Raw genomic sequence first — 20,068 nt, forward strand, 5'->3', positions numbered from 1 at the left:
TAATACACATTAGGTTTTGGTATTCACTTACAAAAGTTCTATGTTTAATTAATACATATGTATAGTTTTTGAAGCTATGAAGAAAGGGGGGGGGGGGCGCGATGGCTTAGTGGTTAGCACGTTCGCCTCACACCTCCAGGGTGGGGGTTCGATTCCCGCATCCGCCTTGTGTGTGCGGAGTTTGCATGTTCTCCCCGTGTCTCGGGGGTTTCCTCCCCCGGTCCAAAGACATGCATGGTAGGTTGATTGGCATCTCTGGAAAATTGTCCGTAGTGTGTGATTGCGTGAGTGAATGAGAGTGTGTGTGACCTGTGATGGGTTGGCACTCCGTCCAGGGTGTATCCTGCCTTGATGCCCGATGACGCCTGAGATAGGCACAGGCTCCCCGTGACCCGAGGTAGTTCGGATAAAGCGGTAGAAACTGAGAGAGTGAAGAAAAAGATTTTGTTTGCTAACAAGTGAGATGGAAGAGTTTTATGTCATGATTCGTTTTTGTCACCCAAATGAAGATGGGTTCTTCCTCATGTCCCCTCAGGGAGTTTTTCCTTGCTCATTAGTGATAGGGATAGATATATATAGCATTTAAAATTTTAAGTTAATATTTTTTAAATTAATTTTAAACTTTAATTGTATATATTATTAATGTATTTATTTTGATTCTTATTTTCTTCTTCTTCTTCTTCTTCTTCTTCTTCTTCTTCTTCTTCTTCTTATTATTATTATTATTATTATTATTATTATTATTATTATTATTATATTTCTTTCTTGTTTCTCTCTTCTGTTTCCATACTTTTGTAAAGCTGCTTTGAGACAATGGGAATTGTTAAAAGTGCTATACAAATAAATTGAATTAAATTAAATTTAATTGAATTGAATTGCATATATCCTAGTAATTTTTGTGCTGGATCCATGCACTCTCACACTTTATGTACATTACTGACGTATTCCTATTTAATACTCGTATTGTCTATATTGTCTATATAGTATGTTTTTTCTTGTATAGTCCAAGCTAAATGTATAGTATAGTGTTATTTATGTCTGTACTTTTTCACCAACAGCTGGGACCAAATTCCTTGTGTGTGTAAATGAATATTTCTGTGTTATAGGATAAATTGTTTTTTTTCCTTTTTATGAATTTATTTGCATGACATTTTGCTTATATGTGCAATTCTTTATCAATGTGATTGTGCTTTTCATAATGATGGAGTTGATGTTAAAACAAATATTTTAGTACATTGTTTTTCTTGTATAAGCAACAGATTGTGCCAGCTGAAATAATATACAGCGTGAACTCATTTAAATTGCAAAATGTTATTACAATACACTTTTATCTTTGCTAAAGTTCAACCATATTGAGGACTGGACTGCATTATGTCTTCAACATAAACTTTAAGATTATTTTAACTGTTTATAGTTCAAGATCATAAGTACTAAAAATCTAACCTAGTTGTTACCTAGTTGTAACTCGTAATAAAAAAAAAAAGCTGAGATACTGTATACTGTATTATTGTGTTTGTTTGTCTCTCCCTGCTGGTTAGACAAAGAAAAACGCCTATTAAAGTACCAGTATTGGACACCCAAGACAATGCACTACCAGTTAATTGTAATGTTAATTGGTAAGTGTGTGAAAACCCTCCTGGATGAAGCTCCTTTGTAAAGCTGATGGAGAAGATACCAAAGTGTCCATAGCTTCCTGTTAACAATAGTTGATCTTCAATAAATTGTGAGATTGGCCTAACACTTCTCTTGATTTTTTTTTTGCTTCATTAAAATCGGTTAAGATTGTTCCGTGAAGCTAAGATAGAGTGTGATAGTCAAACATAATTATTCAAATCGAGATTGTTCAGAACTGTTCCTGAGCAGTTTAATGTAAATGATGAACAATTATTTTCTTATATCATGGAAACTAAAAACTTGTCAGGCCAATCCAGGGCCTATTACTGGTGTGACCAAGAATGCACCATGAAAGGGAACTTTATGCACACACACACATTTACATTTACTGTACATTTAAGGCCTTAGGTAGACAACCTTATACTGTCTCTTTTGAAAGTCTCATTTCAAGGAATACACTTTTACTGGTTTATCAGGTTTGAAGTCTTTTATCAATTAATACATCCTTACTGGTTTATCGGGTTTGAAGTCTTTTATCAATTAATACATCCTTACTGGTTTATCAGGTTTACTCTTTTGGGAGAAATTACAGAAATTCTATTTTCTCATCTAATGTACACTTGAACAGCCAACATATGCAGTCTGACCAAACTGTAAAGCCAACAAAGCAGCCAAAAAAAAAAAAAAAACAGTGACAGCTTACAGAAAGCTGGTGACTGAAGACAGGCCTGAGACCAAAGGTGAGAACACGTTTGTCACACTTTAATGTTTCAGATCATCAAAACAAATTTAAATATTAGTCAAAGATAACACAAGTAAACACATCATGCAGCTTTTAAATGAAGGTTTTTATTATTAAGGGAAAACAAAATCCAAACCTACATGGCTGTGTGTGAAAAAGTGTTTGTCCCCTAAACCTAATAACTGCCATCAAGCGTTTGCGATAACTTGTAATGAGTCTGTTACAGCGCTGTAGAGGAAATTTTGTCCACTCATCTTTGCAGAATTGTTGTAATTCAGCCACATTGAAGGGTTTTCAAGCCTTTTTAAGGTCATGCCACAGCATCTCAATAGGATTCAGGTCAGGACTTTGACTAAGCCTCTCCAAAGTCTTCATTCTGTTTTACTTCAACCATTCAGAGGTGGACTTGCTGGTGTGTTTTGGAAACACTTTTTCACACACAGCCATGTAGGTTTTGTTTTCCCATAATAATAAAATCCTTCATTTACAAACTGCATGTTGTGTTTACTTGTGTTATCTTTGAATAATATTTAAATTTGTTTGATGATCTGAAACAAAAACAAAAGTGAAGTGTAACAAACATGCAAAAAAATACAAAAAATCTGGAAGGGGGCCAACACTTTTTCACACCACTGTATGTACATATTATATATATAATTAACCGTCAAATATGACTCTGAGTATATTTATCTCTAAAGACTCAGAAATCAAATATTTATTGTGATTGTGTCTCCCTCTGCTGGAGAACCGGAAACTCACTTATAACAAGAAGCAGATTAACAAACGATCTGAACACTAGGGGGCGATATACACCTTGTTCTCTGCTTACAAAACCAACACGAAGAAGAAGAAGGAAACTACGGTGTGTATAGCTTTTATTTACATTTGAGCTCAAATGTGTTTTATACACTAATTCTGGTGAAATTTCCTCATCTAGCTAACAGAAGTGGACTTTTTTGGTTGCACCGTTTGTTTTCCGTGTTGTAAACCATTGCTAGCAAGGCAGTTAGCTTTGTTGTTAGCCTGCTAGCTAACACAGAATATGCACAATAACGAATCCGGTCATTTATTCATGTTTTATTTTAAATCTGCTTTGGTGTTTTGCTTCTACGGTGTTTTTCAGAGGCACCAGTTGTTCTGCGTAATGGAGATGATCCGTGTGATTTCTCAAAAGTTTCATATTTGTGCTGAAATGGGAATCTCCCAGATCCTGTGAGTCTTCAATCCCAGTAAGACACACCAGTGTGAACACCAACACAAGTGACAGCTTTAGGACAGGAAGCCTTTATACTGTGCTTTTATGCGTAGATTTTAATAAAGAACCGGTTCTGGAATTCTCATAGTCCTGGATATTATAGTGCTTTTTTCCTCTCTTACACAAGAGGTCCATGTAATTAGCTAATTATCAGACCTTTACTACTAATAAAAAAAACCTAAAATGTAAAGGACATGAGACATTCCAAAACCAGTATTGGTGACCTGTGACAAATACACAACTGTACTCACACACTTACTCTGAATTCTTACAGAAGTAATTGTTGGAGACCGTTAGTAAAGGTAAGCAAGACACCTCTGATTTATCATATAATGTATGGTCTTGGTGTGATTACATAAACCGGGCAATTACAGACACCTTCTTCAAGTGACCAGTGTGGACAAATCTTTGCCCTGTTACAATAATTTGTGTTGTAAAATGAGTAAAGTTTATAATCGTGACTTTTAAAATAGTTACTAATCATAGAATGCAAAAACATGCTTTTCTATATACCGGTAACTATCATCTATTATTTGATATGCTTTTTTTACAGGAGCTTTATTTGTTAGTTCTGAGAGTTCCAGCTTTTGACACTTCCCCTAGTTGATATATCAGCACTATGAGTGAACCAAAGAACAGAGCTGGCATGCCCAACAGTCTCTCCAATCGTGATGTCATTGACATACCCGATGATGCTTCTTTGAGTGACTCGGATCCTGATGAGACTTCACAGCCCCTCAGCAGAAAGGTTGAGGAGGTGTCTTCTTCGTCTGATGAGGAAAATATTCAGGATGGCATTGATGTTCCTCAAGGAACTCCCAAGTTCAGGTTGACTGGAGGGAGTTTGAGTTTCTCAGATCGCAGCAGAAGCATCTTTGATCAGCTGGATAGTGCTGTGAAGCTTACTTCGAGTCACCTGGCTGAAGACAATGTCATTGATGGTGCGTTTGCTCGACCTGCGCCTCCATCGCCCCCTATGAAACGTAAAGAGCCAGAGAGAACCAAGAAAGCTTCATCAACCAAGACAGTCCCAGACTACCTGCTTCACCCTGATCGTTGGACTCGCTATGACTTGGATGATGTTCCTGAGACAAGTGACAGAAAAAACAGCCAAGTGGCTCATGAGTTCATACAGGGACTCCATAACCGTAGGAGATCCCAAGAGGCTGCTGCAAGTTCCTTTAATCCAGCTTTCAACCAGGACCATAGCAGCAGCTCAGGGCACAAGATTATCTTCTCTAAGCCCAATATGGCCTCCAAAGATGAAGGCCAGGACCTGCACAAGGTGAACCGAGCAAAGACAAACGAGGTTGGTTTAGTTCACTTGGATGATGAACAAGAAGAAGAAGGGGGAAAGATGGCATCTCTTCCCCACAACCCGTCACCAGATGGGAAGAAAAAGAAAAGAAAGTGGGTGGACGATAGCCACAGTGAAGAGGCAAAAGAGACTAATGTTATTTTCAGTAGCGGGAGGAAAGTGAACCGCAAGAACTTCCGCAAGACAGTTGATGAAGAGGACTAAAAGCTTTGAGTGCATGCATATGCCCAGTGCTGATCCCTCTGAGAATATTATCAGCTTAAACTTAGTCTCTGTGATTAAGCACTTATAATTTAGTTTATTTGTAATGGTGGTAAAAGCAACAATCAAGACCAGAGATATTTCTGCATTTTTCCAAAGTATGTTCTCTGTTTCATCATTTGTAATTTTGTGTGTGTACAACAGTATGGTAAAGAATGGCTCACAAAAAGTGTTCATCTATAACAGTTTTAATGAATAAACATTGTCCAAATTAAATTCATATTAAATTGTTTTTTCCTTGACCTTTATGTAGTGAAGACACTGGTATCAGGTTTGCATGGTTCTTTGAGTTTGTCCTGCAAGTTGAAGTTTAAAAATGATCTTTTAAAAATTGCATTACTCTGTTATGGTAAAGTTTTGCAAACAGATTAGATTAGACCCAAATGTGGTGCATATGGATAATATACCAGTTGAGATTCTGTGCTCCAACTCCTCTGATAAAATATACACTATGCTGCACTCTGTTTCCTTTGGGGTAGATAGATAAGCTGATTACTACTCACATTTGCCTTTTTATCAGTTATACCTATCATCTAGCCGGAATTTATATACATAGACAATGAATAGCTTGTCTGTAGCTATGCATGATCTGGCAACCACAATGTACCTTCAGTCAATAGGCAGGTGCTTAGAGATCACTATGGAGTAGGAAATAAAGAGGACTAAATAGGTAGATGATTCTCAACACAGCAGTCACCTTAGAATGTCACACCACTGATGCTGTCCTTAACACAGATTGAGGATGGTGCCATGTCCTTAACACAATTGGTGTCACAGATTGAGGATGGTGCTATGAAGATCTCGGACCTCCGCTGAGATGAGGCCGAATCTGAGAGCTCCATGGACTCCATGTGGGCTTTGAGGACAACAACCTCCTCATCAATACAACATTTATCAGACAGTATATTTATAATCACACCCTCCAGTGACACCCATATGTGGATGAGGTTCCCCTTTGTGTCTGGTTCCTCTCAAGGTTCCTTCCTTTATCATTCAAGGGAGTTTTTCCTCCCCACAGTCACCTGAGTCACCTCAGACTTGCTCATTGGAGATAAATGCAAACACAGTTAAATATATCTAATATTAATCTAGAATTTGGTATTATATCAATCTTTATAATAACCTTTTGTTTATGTTCTGTAAAGCCGCTTTGAGACAACGTCAATTGTAAAAAAGTGCTATACAAATAAATTTGAATTGATGGTGCTGAAAATATGTATACATCCCAATAGCTGTCTTACTTTATAACTGGCCTAGTAATGATTTATTATTAGTTTAGTACTTGTGAAGAAGTTCAATAATTGTTTTTCTAACGAAGGTCACAGTGGATCCAGGGTCTATCCCAGAAACCTACTGAGAGGTTAAAGGAAACCGGACGGAGAACTCTAAATACTGTAAACAGTAACACAAGCAGAGCATTTGAGGACAAAATAAATAAATAAAAAATCTGTTTTAGTCTCCCATTGTTGTTCTGTAATAGTCACACACTCCTCCTTCACTAGGTGTACTGTGACGTCACCGACGCCCACCTGAGCAGCCGGTACAACCAACTTTTACGCGCAGGAGTTGTTCGTGGTTCAAGTAACGCGGAAGTGTCGGATTGCCACAAACTTGTTTTTGATCCTAAACCACCTGATGGACTTTCTGAGTTTCTTTTAGCCGTGGACAGGTCGACAAGGCGACTGAATCGAAACGCAACATTTAATGAATGATCCTTAAATCTCTGTAAATATCTACAACACCATGCACTTCAAAAAAGTCCAGGTAAGTCAGGGCGAGAAAATAAACACTCGTTTGTGTGATTTATTTTGGGCAGATGGGTTAAAGTTATGACGTTTGTCTAAATTCCGTGTGAAATGTCCATGTCTAGCTCTCTAGTTATTGCAGAACTAGAGTACAATCATCTAAAATCATCTAAAATGTTCTGTGTTGGAAACACTGCACATGTTTCCTCATTTAATAAAGTACCAAACCAGCAAACAGGTTGTTTTCCAAACAATAACACATTGCTTCCTCTTTGGTTGTTCTCTTGTTTTCTGGATCATTTCTGACATATATATAAATGTATGTGTGTGTGTGTGTGTGTGTGTGTGTGTGTGTGTGTGTGTGTGTGTGTGTATGTATGTATGTATGTATGTATGTATGTATATGTATGTATGTATGTATGTATGTATATGTATATATATATATATATATATATATATATATATATATATATATATATATATATATATATATATATATAATGTGTGTATGTGTGTGTGGTGTGGTGTGAAAAAATGTTTGACCCTTCCTGATTTTTTTTTTTACACGTTTGTCACACTTTAATGTTTCAGATCATCAAACAAATATAAATATTAGTCAAAGATAACACAAGTAAACACAACATGCAGCTTTTAAATGAAGGTTTTTATTATTAAGGGAAAACAAAATCCAAACCTACATGGCTGTGTGTGAAAAAGTGTTTGCCCCTAAACCTAATAACTGCCATCAAGCGTTTGCAATAACTTGTAATGAGTCTGTTACAGCGCTGTAGAGGAAATTTGGTCCACTCATCTTTGCAGAATTGTTGTATTTCAGCCACATTGAAGGGTTTTCGAGCCTTTTTAAGGTCATGCCACAGCATCTCAATAGGATTCAGGTCAGAACTTTGACTAGGCAACTCCAAAGTCTGTATTTTGTTTAACTTCAGCCATTCAGAGGTGGACTTGCTGGTGTGTTTTGGAAACACTTTTTCACACACAAGCCATGTAGGTTTGGATTTTGTTTTTCCTTAATAATAAAATCCTTCATTTACAAACTGCATGTTGTGTTTACTTGTGTTATTGACTAATATTTAAATTTGTTTGATAATCTGAAACATTAAAGTGTGACAAATGAATTAATTGTACTTCAGACACAGAGGCTTATTCCCAAACATTGTAGTTGATTCAAAAGAGTTTTCTTTGAAGCTATTAAAGTTGCAGTTGAAGTTGTTTCATTTTAATATCATTTTGAAGTTCCCTCTTTTGATTAATGATCTTTTGGCATCCATAACAATGGTTGGTATTTTTATCCCATACAGTAAGGAATACATTACCTTAACGTTTTATAGCTACAGTAATTCTACACGTACGTATGTTCATGGTCAACGTGTGATGGATCTAATGTTGAAATCTACAGTGAGGTTGTTGTAATAAACTCAGAAATATCACCTCCATTTCACTCCTGATGGTGTTTTTAACATGACAAATATGTGATTGCAGAAGAAAGATGAAAGAAGTTGATGTTTATGTTACACTTTGGAATTTGCACACATGAACCTAGTTGTGTGACATCATGTGTTTTACATGAATACATTCCATATGTGAATGATAAAGTGTGTTTAGCATTTCTATAAGGTTAACAATTCGCCTCCTGTGAAATGTCCTATTACCGGATGACATTTGTAGGCTAGAAAGTGTTGTCATGCTTTTTACTGAAAAGCAAAAATGAAAGCATCTAACACAAACATTTGGTGAAGTGGTGCTAAATTCTTTTGCACTTTAAATGGTATTAGTTGAATATGTACAAGAGCCTTGTCTTTTGACAGTGGACATCAAAATGTAGCAGCTGCTAGCCGTATTATGTATCGCGGTGGAACAAGAGAAGACCAGATGAATAGTAATTTGGGTGGAAGACCGGATGAACAGTAATTCAGTGCTGGTTATACTGGCTGTGTTGAGTGCTTTTGTTGCATGATTTCTCTATTTTTCTCAAGCACATACACATGCCTCAGAATCATGTCTGGACCTGTAATTATGATAAACCTGTAGGAGTAGAAGTTAAGACGCGACTTGTGTTTGCTGCTGTTACAATGATCAAACAGAATGTAGCATCATCATGTAGGCACACTCTAGTCCACTTGTTTACAAAAACTGGCAGCTTTGACTTTTATACTCACCAATAAAAACTTACAAAGAGCTAAACCTATTTAAAGATCATACAACAAAGGAACAGTTGATAATATCAGCATGTGATGGATATGAGATACACAAGGCATTTAGTTATCTGCTGGTTTATGCAATTTTTTTTGTGTCTTGTATCCATTAGAGAGACAAAAATTCGGTGTTGTCCCGATCTTAGTATTAAAACGTTCAATTCAATTATTTGTATGGTGATTTTAACAATAGACATTGTGTCGAGGCAGCTTTACAAAAATCTGAAATCGTTGACGACAGACTTTCAAATTGAAGATTTTCAAATTGAGGTTCCTCTTTGAATCTGGTTCCTCTCAAGGTTTCTTCCTTTACCATCCAAGGGAGTCGTTCCTCCCCACAGTCACCCGAGTCACCTCAGACTTGCTCATTGCGGATAAATACAAATACATTTAAATATATCTAATATTAATCTTTTTTCAATTGTCAGGGTTACGCTCTTTACAAATAAATTTGAATTTAAATTCATATTTAGATACAAAAGGAACATGCCAGAGGTAACCATGGCAACAAAAATAAAACCTAGCTAAGAGGAACATGAATTGAAAGAGAAAGCATCCTCTTCTAGTTGACCCTAGATAGTAGTCTTAAAAAAAGCATTACAGAATTACATAATAGAAGAGGAAATTTAAAGATAGTAAATACTACCAAATGTGTTGTAAAGAGGTTCTGTATGAGCTTGTTGGAAATGAGTCCTGTTTATTCCTAGCCCTGATAGAACCTTGTATTCTAAGGTCATAATTTCTGTAACAGTTTCAGGCTGGAGTCATATAACTGTTGTTTAGAGAAAGATAATCAGGAAGTTAAACATTTGCATTAAATTTTACATATAGTATTATATCTTTGTGTTACACACAGAGCAGGATACAGTAACAACCAAATCAGTTCTTGAGCATGTATATTTAAGGCACATTATTTTGACTGGTACAGTATACAGTGAAACCAAAAACAACTTGTCATGCATTGCTGTTTCATTATTTGTCGTCTAAGAATTAGATCTATATGCGATATTTTTTGTTTGTTATGCTTTAGGATGACATAGAGCTGGAGATCATGAACAGAGAAAGTCCTGAGAATGGCAGAGATACCTTAATACCATTGGTAAGACGAAACTCTGAAATCACATACTCGTGCTTCTCGTCATTGGATTCTCACAAGACTCATGGTTAGCCGTTGCATCTGTATCATATGAGTATTACATAAAATGTATTACACTGTCACACTTCCTCTCAGCACACCAAAAAACAACAGATGAACAAACAAACAAAAAAATGACCACCAGAAATCTATAAATGTCAATAAGTCATGTGAATAAGTTTTTGTTGTCTCATCTGTATAGTTTTCCTTGTTGATGTTTTTCAGCTAAGCACTCATACTGCTGTGCGATCATTTGACTGCATACTTGTAGCACCTCTTCTTAAAGATCAAAATGATCAGAAATACAAGAAGCAGGAAGCCTACATCAGCGATCTCCAGTTGAAAAACCTGAAAGTGACTGTGAGTTAATGTTAGCAGTCTAATAGAGACCAAGAAATGTTTTAATCACATCGTAAAACACTTGTCTCACTCGGCATTAACAGAAAGTCCACCATGATAACAAAATATTCTATGGCGTTCGTGCTCCTGAGGAACTCTTTGACAAGTATAAGTACCTGCTGAAGGTGTCTGATTCTTGTAACTGGAGTGCTGAAAATGGAGACTGTGTCCAAAACACCACAAGGTGTGTTACTTCTGTCATTTGATGTACCAGTAGTTTACTTCAAAGTTTGTGTTGATTTATTTTGTATACACAAGCTCATACTGATCCCACTTTTTTCAGGATTAGGATTGTCTATTTTATCCTGCACCATACATTTATTGGGACAGGAGGTGAGTGAACTGCCCGACATTTCCATTCTTTTTTAAATTCTGTAAAACTGCACAGGTTGTTTAAATACATTGCCATTTATTCCTTACTAAAATTAAAATAGGTGTATTAGTAGAAGAACAGGGTTCTATAATGGTTCTTTAATGGCCTACTAGATAATTAAGGGCCATGTTAATTTTTCTTTATCACAGAAATTTGAGTATATTTAATACATTTCTGGATATTTGAATTTTTTTTAACTTGTATACGTACAGTACATTGGTTTAAGAAGTGCTCACAAATGTTTCAGAAATATTTTACGTTTCCTTTAGAGCTATTACTTAAGACATCAGATTTCTGTTTCTATCATAATGGATAAATTTCACTACAATTGACACTTATTATATACTCAATATTTCTCATTTTATAATTTTGGCCTCAAAATATAAAAAAAAATACTAAAAAAAAATATTCTCACAAATCTAACTTAAGAGAAATAAATGCTACACACTAATGCATTAAATAAGCAACCTGTTCATGCAGTGTATATAGAACTGAATACTTCCATAAGACTCCATGTTAATCAGTTGTATACTAATCCTTCTGAACACACCTAGAGGGCCTGAGGGATCTTATGAACCAAGAAGTGTTCGAGACCTTGTTCTGCCTCCATGAGGTAAAAGCTTATGTTTACTTTTATGGTTTTTATTTGATTGATTAATCCCTAAAATATAAAGCATATATTATTGATGCCTTTGAATTTGTAGAGGACACAGCAGGAGTATCTGAAGAGGAAGTGGGCAAGTTGGAAAGCCTTAAAACATCTAGTCAACCAACCTGTTGATGATATCAGGTAAAGGCTGCACTGTTGTTGTTTTTAGTGACCCATCTCTAAATCTACTTTCTATTCAGTGTTTATACTTTTTGTGACATTAGTCCTGCTTCCTTCCATGTGAATTAGTATTAGCTTACTGTCAAAATTGTGTTCTTTTAGGGATTACTTCGGTGAGAAGATAGCTTTATATTTTTTGTGGCTTGGTTGGTACACACGCATGCTGATCCCTGCTGCTGTCATTGGAATAGTTGTGTTCCTTTATGCCCTGGCTTTTTTTGACTCCAACCCCATCATGTGAGTGAGTCAAAATGCGAATGTGTGTACTGTAGTTGAATATATACAGTATACTTTACATTACATGCCAAAATGAATTGTAAATTCACTAAATGGTTCCTTATCCGATTCAGTGTTGGTATGTTTTGGCATGATATTTGTGTGTGTTCCAGAAAGGAAGTCTGTGAATCAAACATCACTATGTGCCCAATATGTGACAAAAGGTGCCATATGTGGAAGCTGTCAGACACCTGTTTTTATGCTAAGGTAATAAAACAAGACTTTTTTTTTTTTGTTAAAAGAAAACACTAAAAGTCTGTGTCATTTGTCCTTATTTGTAGTTGAGTCATCTATTTGACAATGAAGGAACTGTGGCCTTTGCAATGTTTATGGCTGTTTGGGGTATGCGTCATTCTATAAAATATCTCTAAAACAAATATATCCAGACCGCATCTATGCCTGATGATTTATTGTAATATGTTTGAACTAGCCACTTTGTTTCTGGAGCTGTGGAAGCGCCATCGATCACTAAATGTCTCCAGGTGGAGTGTCTTTGACTGGTGTGAAGATGAGGTGAAGTATCACCTTCTTTTATTACTTTTGTAATTATGCACCAGCAAATCAGAACACAATTAATTAATTACCAACAGCTGTTTAGCTAGATTTGATTACAACTTTATTGTGTCCACAGGAGGAACTTATCCTGGAAATTGTAAACAACCCACATTGTAAACCCAAGGAGTATAAACACTCATACATACAGAGCATTCTGGTTCTTCTGCTGTTCACAATGGTGGTAAGACATGCAATTATCCACACTGCTCATTGCCCGTTTGTTTGAAAGTGATTTGATATGTGTTACCTATTAATAAGCCTCGCCTGAAATGTTGCCCTTTTTCATCCCGGCAGATTTACAAACTTAACGTGTCACTACCCAATTAAATATGTGTGATTTTGGGTTGCAACTCTATGTAAATTAAGACACGTGTATATTTTTGGCTTTCAAAACCTTCTGAACTGAATGTTCCAAGCATAAAAATCCATTAAGAGAGGGATTAGTATTGTTAATCACTATTTTGAAATGACAAATTAAGAAATGCGACAAGCCTGTAGTCTTAAGGAACTTGGAATGTCCTCCAGTGACAGAATTATTCAGCATTATTCTTGTGTTCACTGTGTGTAGCTGGTGGTGATCATAGGCCTGGCACATGCTCTGGTGATCTGCCGTGTGGTATCTGCCATGCTTCTATCAGACACCGAGTGGAAGGTTGTAAGCAATAACGCCAACATGATAGCAGTGACCCTGGGAGCAGTGCTGCACTACTTGACTATACAGGTTATGACTCGGGTAAGAACCGCCACCTAGCACCACATTTACAAAATTACAGACTAAGATACTGTTTATGAGCTGCCATTATCATCCACTGTCAAATACTCATGTGAATGAATTCAAATATGTATAGACGTATACATTTCCACATTTCTAGTGTGAACAATAAAGAGTCCATTAATGCATTAACTCTGGTGCACTAGGTTACAGACTTAAGATACCATGAGTCTAAATCACCGTTCAAAGTTTTTTTTTTTTGTGTGTGTGTGTGTGTGTGTGTGTGTGTGTGTGTGTGTGTTTTTTTTAAATACAACAAACAGGGAACAAAGTGCTAGTTGAAGTGTTTCTTGAATAAGTAGGTCTTCAACTTGTTTAAAAATAGCCAGTGGCTCCTAGGGGAAGTTCATTTGTTCTTCCCTGTCTTCTGTGATCTACTTATGATCAAATATTAATACTGAGTTGTATTTAAGATCAACTAGGTCTTAGATCACTTAATGTTTCCAACTCTGGAGTATAAACCAGGTAATATATTTATCTGATTTCAGTGCAGTCTGCTATAGTAGTTTCACAAACAGTTAAAACCTGTGGATTATAATGACTGTCATGTGGCTCTAGTTTCATGACATCACCAGTGTGATTAACACACAGAGGTGTAATTGCTGAACAGTTTCACATCCTTCAGTAGAACTTATGAATTTTTTTACAAATGGGATTAAAACAAGTTTTTATTACCTTCTTAAACATATTTGAACATGCTCATGAATATCCAAATCATGCCATGTTTTTGAACGCTAGAGAAACCGCTCTCACCAGTTTGTTCAGTTCATGTATTTTTACCACATTTACAGTCTTCACAGCTTATTTTTAAAAATTAAGTATGGGTATTGAATGTTGTCAATCCCTTTTTTTTTTGCAGGTGAACCGATTTGTGGCATTCAAGCTGTGTGCATTAGGTCAGTATAGACATTCAACAAATAAGTCATGTCTAATCATTTTGATTCCTCTACCTATTGTGTGTTTAGAGGGGAATTGCTATAAATAGAGCCAAATGACTCACAGACACTAGTTGAACAGGTTTTTTTTTAAAAAGATGTCTATGTCTAAACAGTGTACTTCCTTACCTATCCTCTGTGTAGTATCATATTTTACACTGGTTTGACACATTATTAAGCAAAGTATTTTCTTTACAGTGCATATTTTTCTACATTAAAATGATAATAAAATGATTGGTTATTAAAGTTATTACATTTTAGGCCACCCTGGAAAGAACAATAGAATCGAGTCTGTTTACAATCATGAACTTATATTGATCTCTGACCATTTTTTTTTATCTTGTGAGACAGAATGTGATCATTTAAAAACTCAAACTAAAAGTTCCTGTAAGAATAATGTCTATTAAAGAAGGTAAAATGTACCAATTATTTTAGTGTTAACTGTATACATTACTAATAAATCTGGTATTGTGTATGTGACTGTGTATCCCTGCAGAAAAGACTCGCTCATTTGCAGCCACAGAGAGGAGCTTTACTGTGAAAATGTTCACCTTCCAGTTCTTCACACTCTTCTCTTCTTTAATATATGTGGCCTTTTTTCTGGGCAGGTAATCCCTATCTGTACAGATTTCCCTTATATCTGATATATGGATAGATTTTTTTTTACAGAACTTTTTTCAGCATACAATATAAATGCAATTGTTCTTTGTCTTACTGACAATCAGCAGCATGTGTAGTCCTACTTTATGATCACTTACTTTACTGTACTTTACTTAGGATTAATGGCTACCCAGGCAACTATGTGCGAATAGCAGGAAAATGGAGACTGGAGGAGGTAAGATTTATATTTTAAAAAACCTATAATCTAACTACTTAGATTATAGCTGTCCCAAACACACATGCATGAATATTATAAATATCTGTGTGTAGCTGATGTGTTCATTGTGTTTTAGTGCCACCCTAGTGGTTGTCTTACAGACCTCTTCATTCAAATGGCTATCATTCTTATCCTCAAGCAAACCATCAGCAACATATTTGAGTTTGCTGGGCCGTAAGTGATATTTATTAACTGAACTACTAAATGCCTTGCTTTTTAACTTGATTTTCTTATTAAAGTGACTTGTTTCCATGTAGGTGGCTTAAGCTTCGTTTTAAAAGGGCAATATTTAATAAAGACCTGGAGAAGTGTGGTGATTGCAAAACGCCAACATGTAAAGAAGACGGTCCTGGTATTGAGCTCTGTGATGTCTGCAATCTCAAGGAGTGGCTGAGGAACTACCATCTGAATACTGTCCATGCCTTCAGTTTGTTTAATGAGTTCCTAGAAATGGGTAGGTTTGTTTGAACAGAAAACACAACAAAACAAATATTCAACCTGAGATAAGGTTGGAAGACAAGAAAGCAATATTGGCCATGTTTTCTGAATCCTTACCATACAATCATAGAGACACTAGACAATCATGAGCATCTGTGAGCTCAGGAGAGAAAATTAGGGAAGATATGCTTTACACATGCACTTTACACAGCATGAGCAGCAGTTCTCCAACTTTGATTAATATCCGTCATATGATAAAGTCACCAGGTTGTGGAAAGAAATGTTTATTGTCAGTTCAATTCTGTCTATCATATGTTTTAATATATTTTAATATAATGCCCTAGTTATTGCAGTCTCTGGTAGATCATGTACATTGTGCCATATCTCATTTCAATATGATTTGCTATTCTCCCCTCTCTGTAGTTATCCAGTTTAGCTTCACAACCATCTTTGTAGCGGCATTTCCCTTGGCTCCACTTCTTGCCCTCGCCAACAACATATTTGAGATCAGACTGGATGCCATTAAAATGCTGCGCATGGAGCGCCGCTTAGTGCCAAAGAAAACCAATGACATTGGTAAGATGTATTTATTTGCAACTGCACATGTATTCATTCTGAAAGAATATTCAGAATATCAGCATTGTTTTGTTCATTTAATTACCTGCCTTGTTACCTTGCCTCTTTCCTTGTTTGTGTTCAAACAGGTGTGTGGACTAGAGTTTTAGAAGTCATTGGGGTGGCAGCAGTCATTGCTAATGGACTTGTAATTGGAATTTCTTCTGAATTTGTTCCTCGTCTGATTTATCGCTATCGTTTCGGACCATGTGCCAACGGAACAGCCACAGACTTACAGTCAGTACCAGAAACTGGATCCATCAAACTATATTTATGACAGGATATGTTTAAAACTTCACTACATTTATAGCCTTGTTGTGTTACATGCTTGATATCTGAGTGCTTGAAAAATGGTTGAGATCTCTTAAGTAAATTATTTGTGTTCAACAGGTGTTTGGCAGGCTACACTGACTACACACTCACCACTGCATACATGTCTAATGCAAATGTACGTAAAGACTTCAGCCCTGAGCAGATGATGCACGGTGGAATGAATGTTACTCAGTGCAGGTGAGGTTCTGTAACACATTACCTTACATTTGGCACAGAGTGTAGTTATATGTTTTTAATTAGTAGTAAAAGAGTCAACTAAAGAAGAATGTATTGGTAAAAGCTTCACTAACATGTATTTTTCATTCTCCAGCTACAAAGCCTACCGTACTGAAAATGACCAGAGCTTTACCTCACACTACTGGTTCATAATAGCAGCCCGCTTTGCTTTTGTCATCCTGTTTGAGGTATGATTGTTAGCCTTGTCTATCACATTGTATATATTGGTGTTGCATTTTTGTTTGCCTTTTGCCAGTTTTTAAAGAAATAAATACATATATTTGCTAATAATTATAATGAGTTGGAATCATGCTAACTGAGACTATGCTAGTTGAGCCATGTTAGCTTTGATAAATAGACACCTTAGAATTTACTTCAAAATAAAAGAGCTTGTTTCTTAAATGTTATAAATATTTCTCTTGATTAGAGAAATGTATTTAATATAGTTGTTGACATTTCTACAATAGAATGAATATTAGGCTAATGTTAGTGGAAATGACATCATTCACTGATCTCTTCTAGCTAATCAAATACAGACTTTAGTGTAATTATTGTAATATAGTGATGACTACTTCTACTCAACAGCATGTTTTATTGGTGTGTAAGTTTATCGTTGCCTGGTATGTGCCCGATAACCCCATGCGGGTGAAGAACAACAGGCTACATGACAAACTGAAAAGGCTGAAAGAGGAGTTACAGTGAGTTGCATAGACAGAACTTTGGATTATTCCTCCTTCTTCAAGTATTTGTCATAACACTGATTTGCCTTTTTTTTTCTCTGTTATTGTCTCTAGGGAACTGAGTGCACAATACGACAACAGGACCACTGACGTTTAATTAAGTTTTTTACTGATGGCTCTTATTTTAAAAACATTTTTTGTTTATTTTTAAGTGCTTGAAAATTTAAATATTAGTTTTAGACACAGACGGTGCAAGAGTAATTTTGACCAGCAAAATACAGCTGGATAACATTTGAAAAAGTAACCTGCAATAATAAATTTGTGTGGTTTTAGATGGAGGTAGAGAAAGCTACTCTCTGAATTGCACATTCTCAAAAATACTACTAAACCCTATTTAACCTTGCCCTCGATGTTTATATCTTTTAAAGTGTAATGTAATAGAATAGTGTACCATTTTAAAATATTCAAGATAAAGGAAATATGGCATTATCTCTGAATGATATGTGCATTGGTGCAAAAGGTGTACACATGAGAGTGCCATCCAGCAATAATTCATGATAACCCTTTTTCTGAGCATGTAACCAACCCATAGCTTGCACAGTGATTGTATATGATTATACAGTTGATGGTAATTGCCTATTCATCGAGATACATGCTATCTTAATTTTGTAATTTTGCTATTGTATTGTACTTTTTGCTATTGTATTGTATTGCTATTCTCACAGGAGGTAATATGAAATCTAAAAACTTTTTGATTGGTTAAATTGAAAGGTTTTCATTGTCATATTGTAACCACTTGATGGCAGTGGTGGCAAGAATGAACAGAGACAATGACTGTTTTTACATTCAGTAAGCTTTAACAGTGCCTTACTGAATCTCATAACTTGTGCATTTTACAAGGTGTGTGTTTATTTTGTTTTGTATTGTTTTATTTTTAAAAATCTATGTACCGGTGTTATTTTCTGTACAAACAGTATGAAGGGAGAAAAATTTGGGATACATGAGTGAAAGTAAATTGTGGATGTGTAGTTTAAAGTACGTTTTAACTGTGTTTCAAGAACTGTGAATGTACGAAAACTTCCTGTCATATTGAATTACATTCAGGTCTGAAATCTTATAATGCATTATGAGGAGACCAAATGGAAATGTATAAATTTCCAAATTTCATGTTTTATAAATGTTTAAGAATTTAATGTATTTCTTTTATATAATTCATGTCAGTGATATGTGTTATTGTGTCTAGAAAATAATCATAGATAAAATGACAATAAGCTGTTAATCAAATATTTCCTTTTACAGAAAAAGAGACAAATGTGGAAAATAATTGCATAAAATATTATTACTAGCACATAGAGTGTATTAAATTAAATTTGCACTTCAACTTGCGAAAGGAATGTTCATTGTCAACAATTATAATGTGCAAGCCAGCACTAACCATTCTTTTGCGTTATGTATAAAAGTAGTTGTACTTAAGCTAAGAAATATCTCTTGGCCTTTTGTAAGTTAAAAACTACTTAATGGCACTTACAATCAATTATGTAATTATGACTGTTGTCTAGAGTCTCCTGTTATTTTGCACATTTTGCTCTCAACCCTATCCTTCAGTGGAAAGTGACTGCCTTTTTTGTTTAAACTACCCCCAACCCCTCAGCCTCTCCTACCCTCAAGATATTTGTATTTCAACACTGTATTTTTGTAAAGTTTTATTTTTTTTTTTTTATTTTTTTTTTTAAAGTGTCATTTTCTATTTTTAAACTTGGTTTAATATCATTGTCCACCAGGTGTCAGTGTTATTGAAATTTTTTATCATCCGGACTGTATTTCTTCTAAGGGGACATTAAGTTGTGGTCCCATGGAGATTTTCTTAATAACTGCTGTATAATTTGTCCAACATAATTTACATTGAAAATCCTGGAATAAACAACATAACAGAGGACCCTCTTTTCATATTTATACATAATGCTCATGCTTATAAAGTTTGAGCATCTTCTATGTTAATTTACTAGAAGTTAACACAAATGTAAGTTATTTTAAATAATCACTGTGTAAGGAAAAATGCTTCCTTAACTGCTTGCCTGCGTCCTCCTGTGCATCTTGCATTTGTGTGAGGGATTGTATATGAAATATATTTCATCATATTTATGTATATTTTCACCAAAAGTCAAATTAATCATACTATGGTTTGATTGTAATTGGGACTTGGAACAGTGACAAACTAATTACATTTTTCCGTATTTTTAGATTTAGATTTAAACATATTCAGCTAACTACCGACCCAATACCCATAAAAATGCTTTGTTGACTGCAGAAGCATGTTTTCAGTTCATTTTATTTTTAAGAAGCTTAAATATTGTAATATGATTTTGATCACAATTCTGTTATGTTTTCACTAAACTAAACAGGATCTTCCTAGCTGCTACAGTTTGTTGACAGAAGAAAAAAAAAATGGATAGACCACCACCTGGGAGTCATCCGGTCATTTTTCAT

At 35.4% G+C, this 20,068-nt stretch overlaps 2 protein-coding genes across 3 annotated transcripts; both read left to right on the forward strand.

Moving 5' to 3' along the window:
- Window positions 1-3,090: 3,090 nt before the first annotated feature.
- Window positions 3,091-5,410, forward strand: tssc4 (tumor suppressing subtransferable candidate 4). The gene is made up of 4 exons (XM_027136910.2): window positions 3,091-3,218; window positions 3,480-3,585; window positions 3,886-3,913; window positions 4,165-5,410. Exon 4 carries the CDS (start codon window positions 4,231-4,233, stop codon window positions 5,131-5,133), a length of 903 nt encoding a protein of 300 aa, XP_026992711.1. The 5' UTR covers window positions 3,091-3,218; window positions 3,480-3,585; window positions 3,886-3,913; window positions 4,165-4,230; the 3' UTR covers window positions 5,134-5,410.
- A 1,302-nt stretch (window positions 5,411-6,712) lies between these two features.
- On the forward strand, window positions 6,713-19,515 carry ano9b (anoctamin 9b). 2 transcript variants are annotated; one of them, XM_027137097.2, is made up of 24 exons: window positions 6,713-6,954; window positions 10,179-10,247; window positions 10,509-10,643; window positions 10,727-10,866; window positions 10,966-11,015; window positions 11,610-11,668; window positions 11,760-11,845; window positions 11,987-12,121; window positions 12,274-12,367; window positions 12,442-12,502; window positions 12,591-12,673; window positions 12,792-12,896; window positions 13,284-13,448; window positions 14,347-14,383; window positions 14,919-15,030; window positions 15,200-15,257; window positions 15,376-15,473; window positions 15,557-15,753; window positions 16,161-16,313; window positions 16,442-16,589; window positions 16,743-16,862; window positions 16,996-17,089; window positions 17,487-17,599; window positions 17,696-19,515. In XM_027137097.2, the coding sequence occupies exons 1-24, from the start codon at window positions 6,934-6,936 to the stop codon at window positions 17,736-17,738; spliced, it is 2,376 nt and encodes a 791-aa protein (XP_026992898.1). In that variant the 5' UTR covers window positions 6,713-6,933; the 3' UTR covers window positions 17,739-19,515. The 2 variants fall into 2 exon arrangements, with proteins under 2 accessions (XP_026992898.1, XP_026992899.1); XM_027137098.2 differs by lacking the exon at window positions 6,713-6,954 and having other exon boundaries at window positions 10,195-10,311.
- Window positions 19,516-20,068: the final 553 nt, after the last annotated feature.

This window comes from Tachysurus fulvidraco, chromosome 1 (genome assembly GCF_022655615.1).
Source record: "Tachysurus fulvidraco isolate hzauxx_2018 chromosome 1, HZAU_PFXX_2.0, whole genome shotgun sequence".
NCBI lineage: Eukaryota > Metazoa > Chordata > Actinopteri > Siluriformes > Bagridae > Tachysurus > Tachysurus fulvidraco.

Bases quoted from the DNA above. Each gene is read 5' to 3' on its own strand.
- tssc4 (XM_027136910.2), top strand. From the start codon at position 4,231: ATGAGTGAACCAAAGAACAGAGCTGGCATGCCCAACAGTCTCTCCAAT.
- ano9b (XM_027137097.2), top strand. From the start codon at position 6,934: ATGCACTTCAAAAAAGTCCAG. The intron at 11,846-11,986 runs GTAAAGGCTGCA...GTGTTCTTTTAG, and splicing joins CAACCTGTTGATGATATCAG to GGATTACTTCGGTGAGAAGA. The intron at 12,368-12,441 runs GTAATAAAACAA...CCTTATTTGTAG, and splicing joins ACACCTGTTTTTATGCTAAG to TTGAGTCATCTATTTGACAA.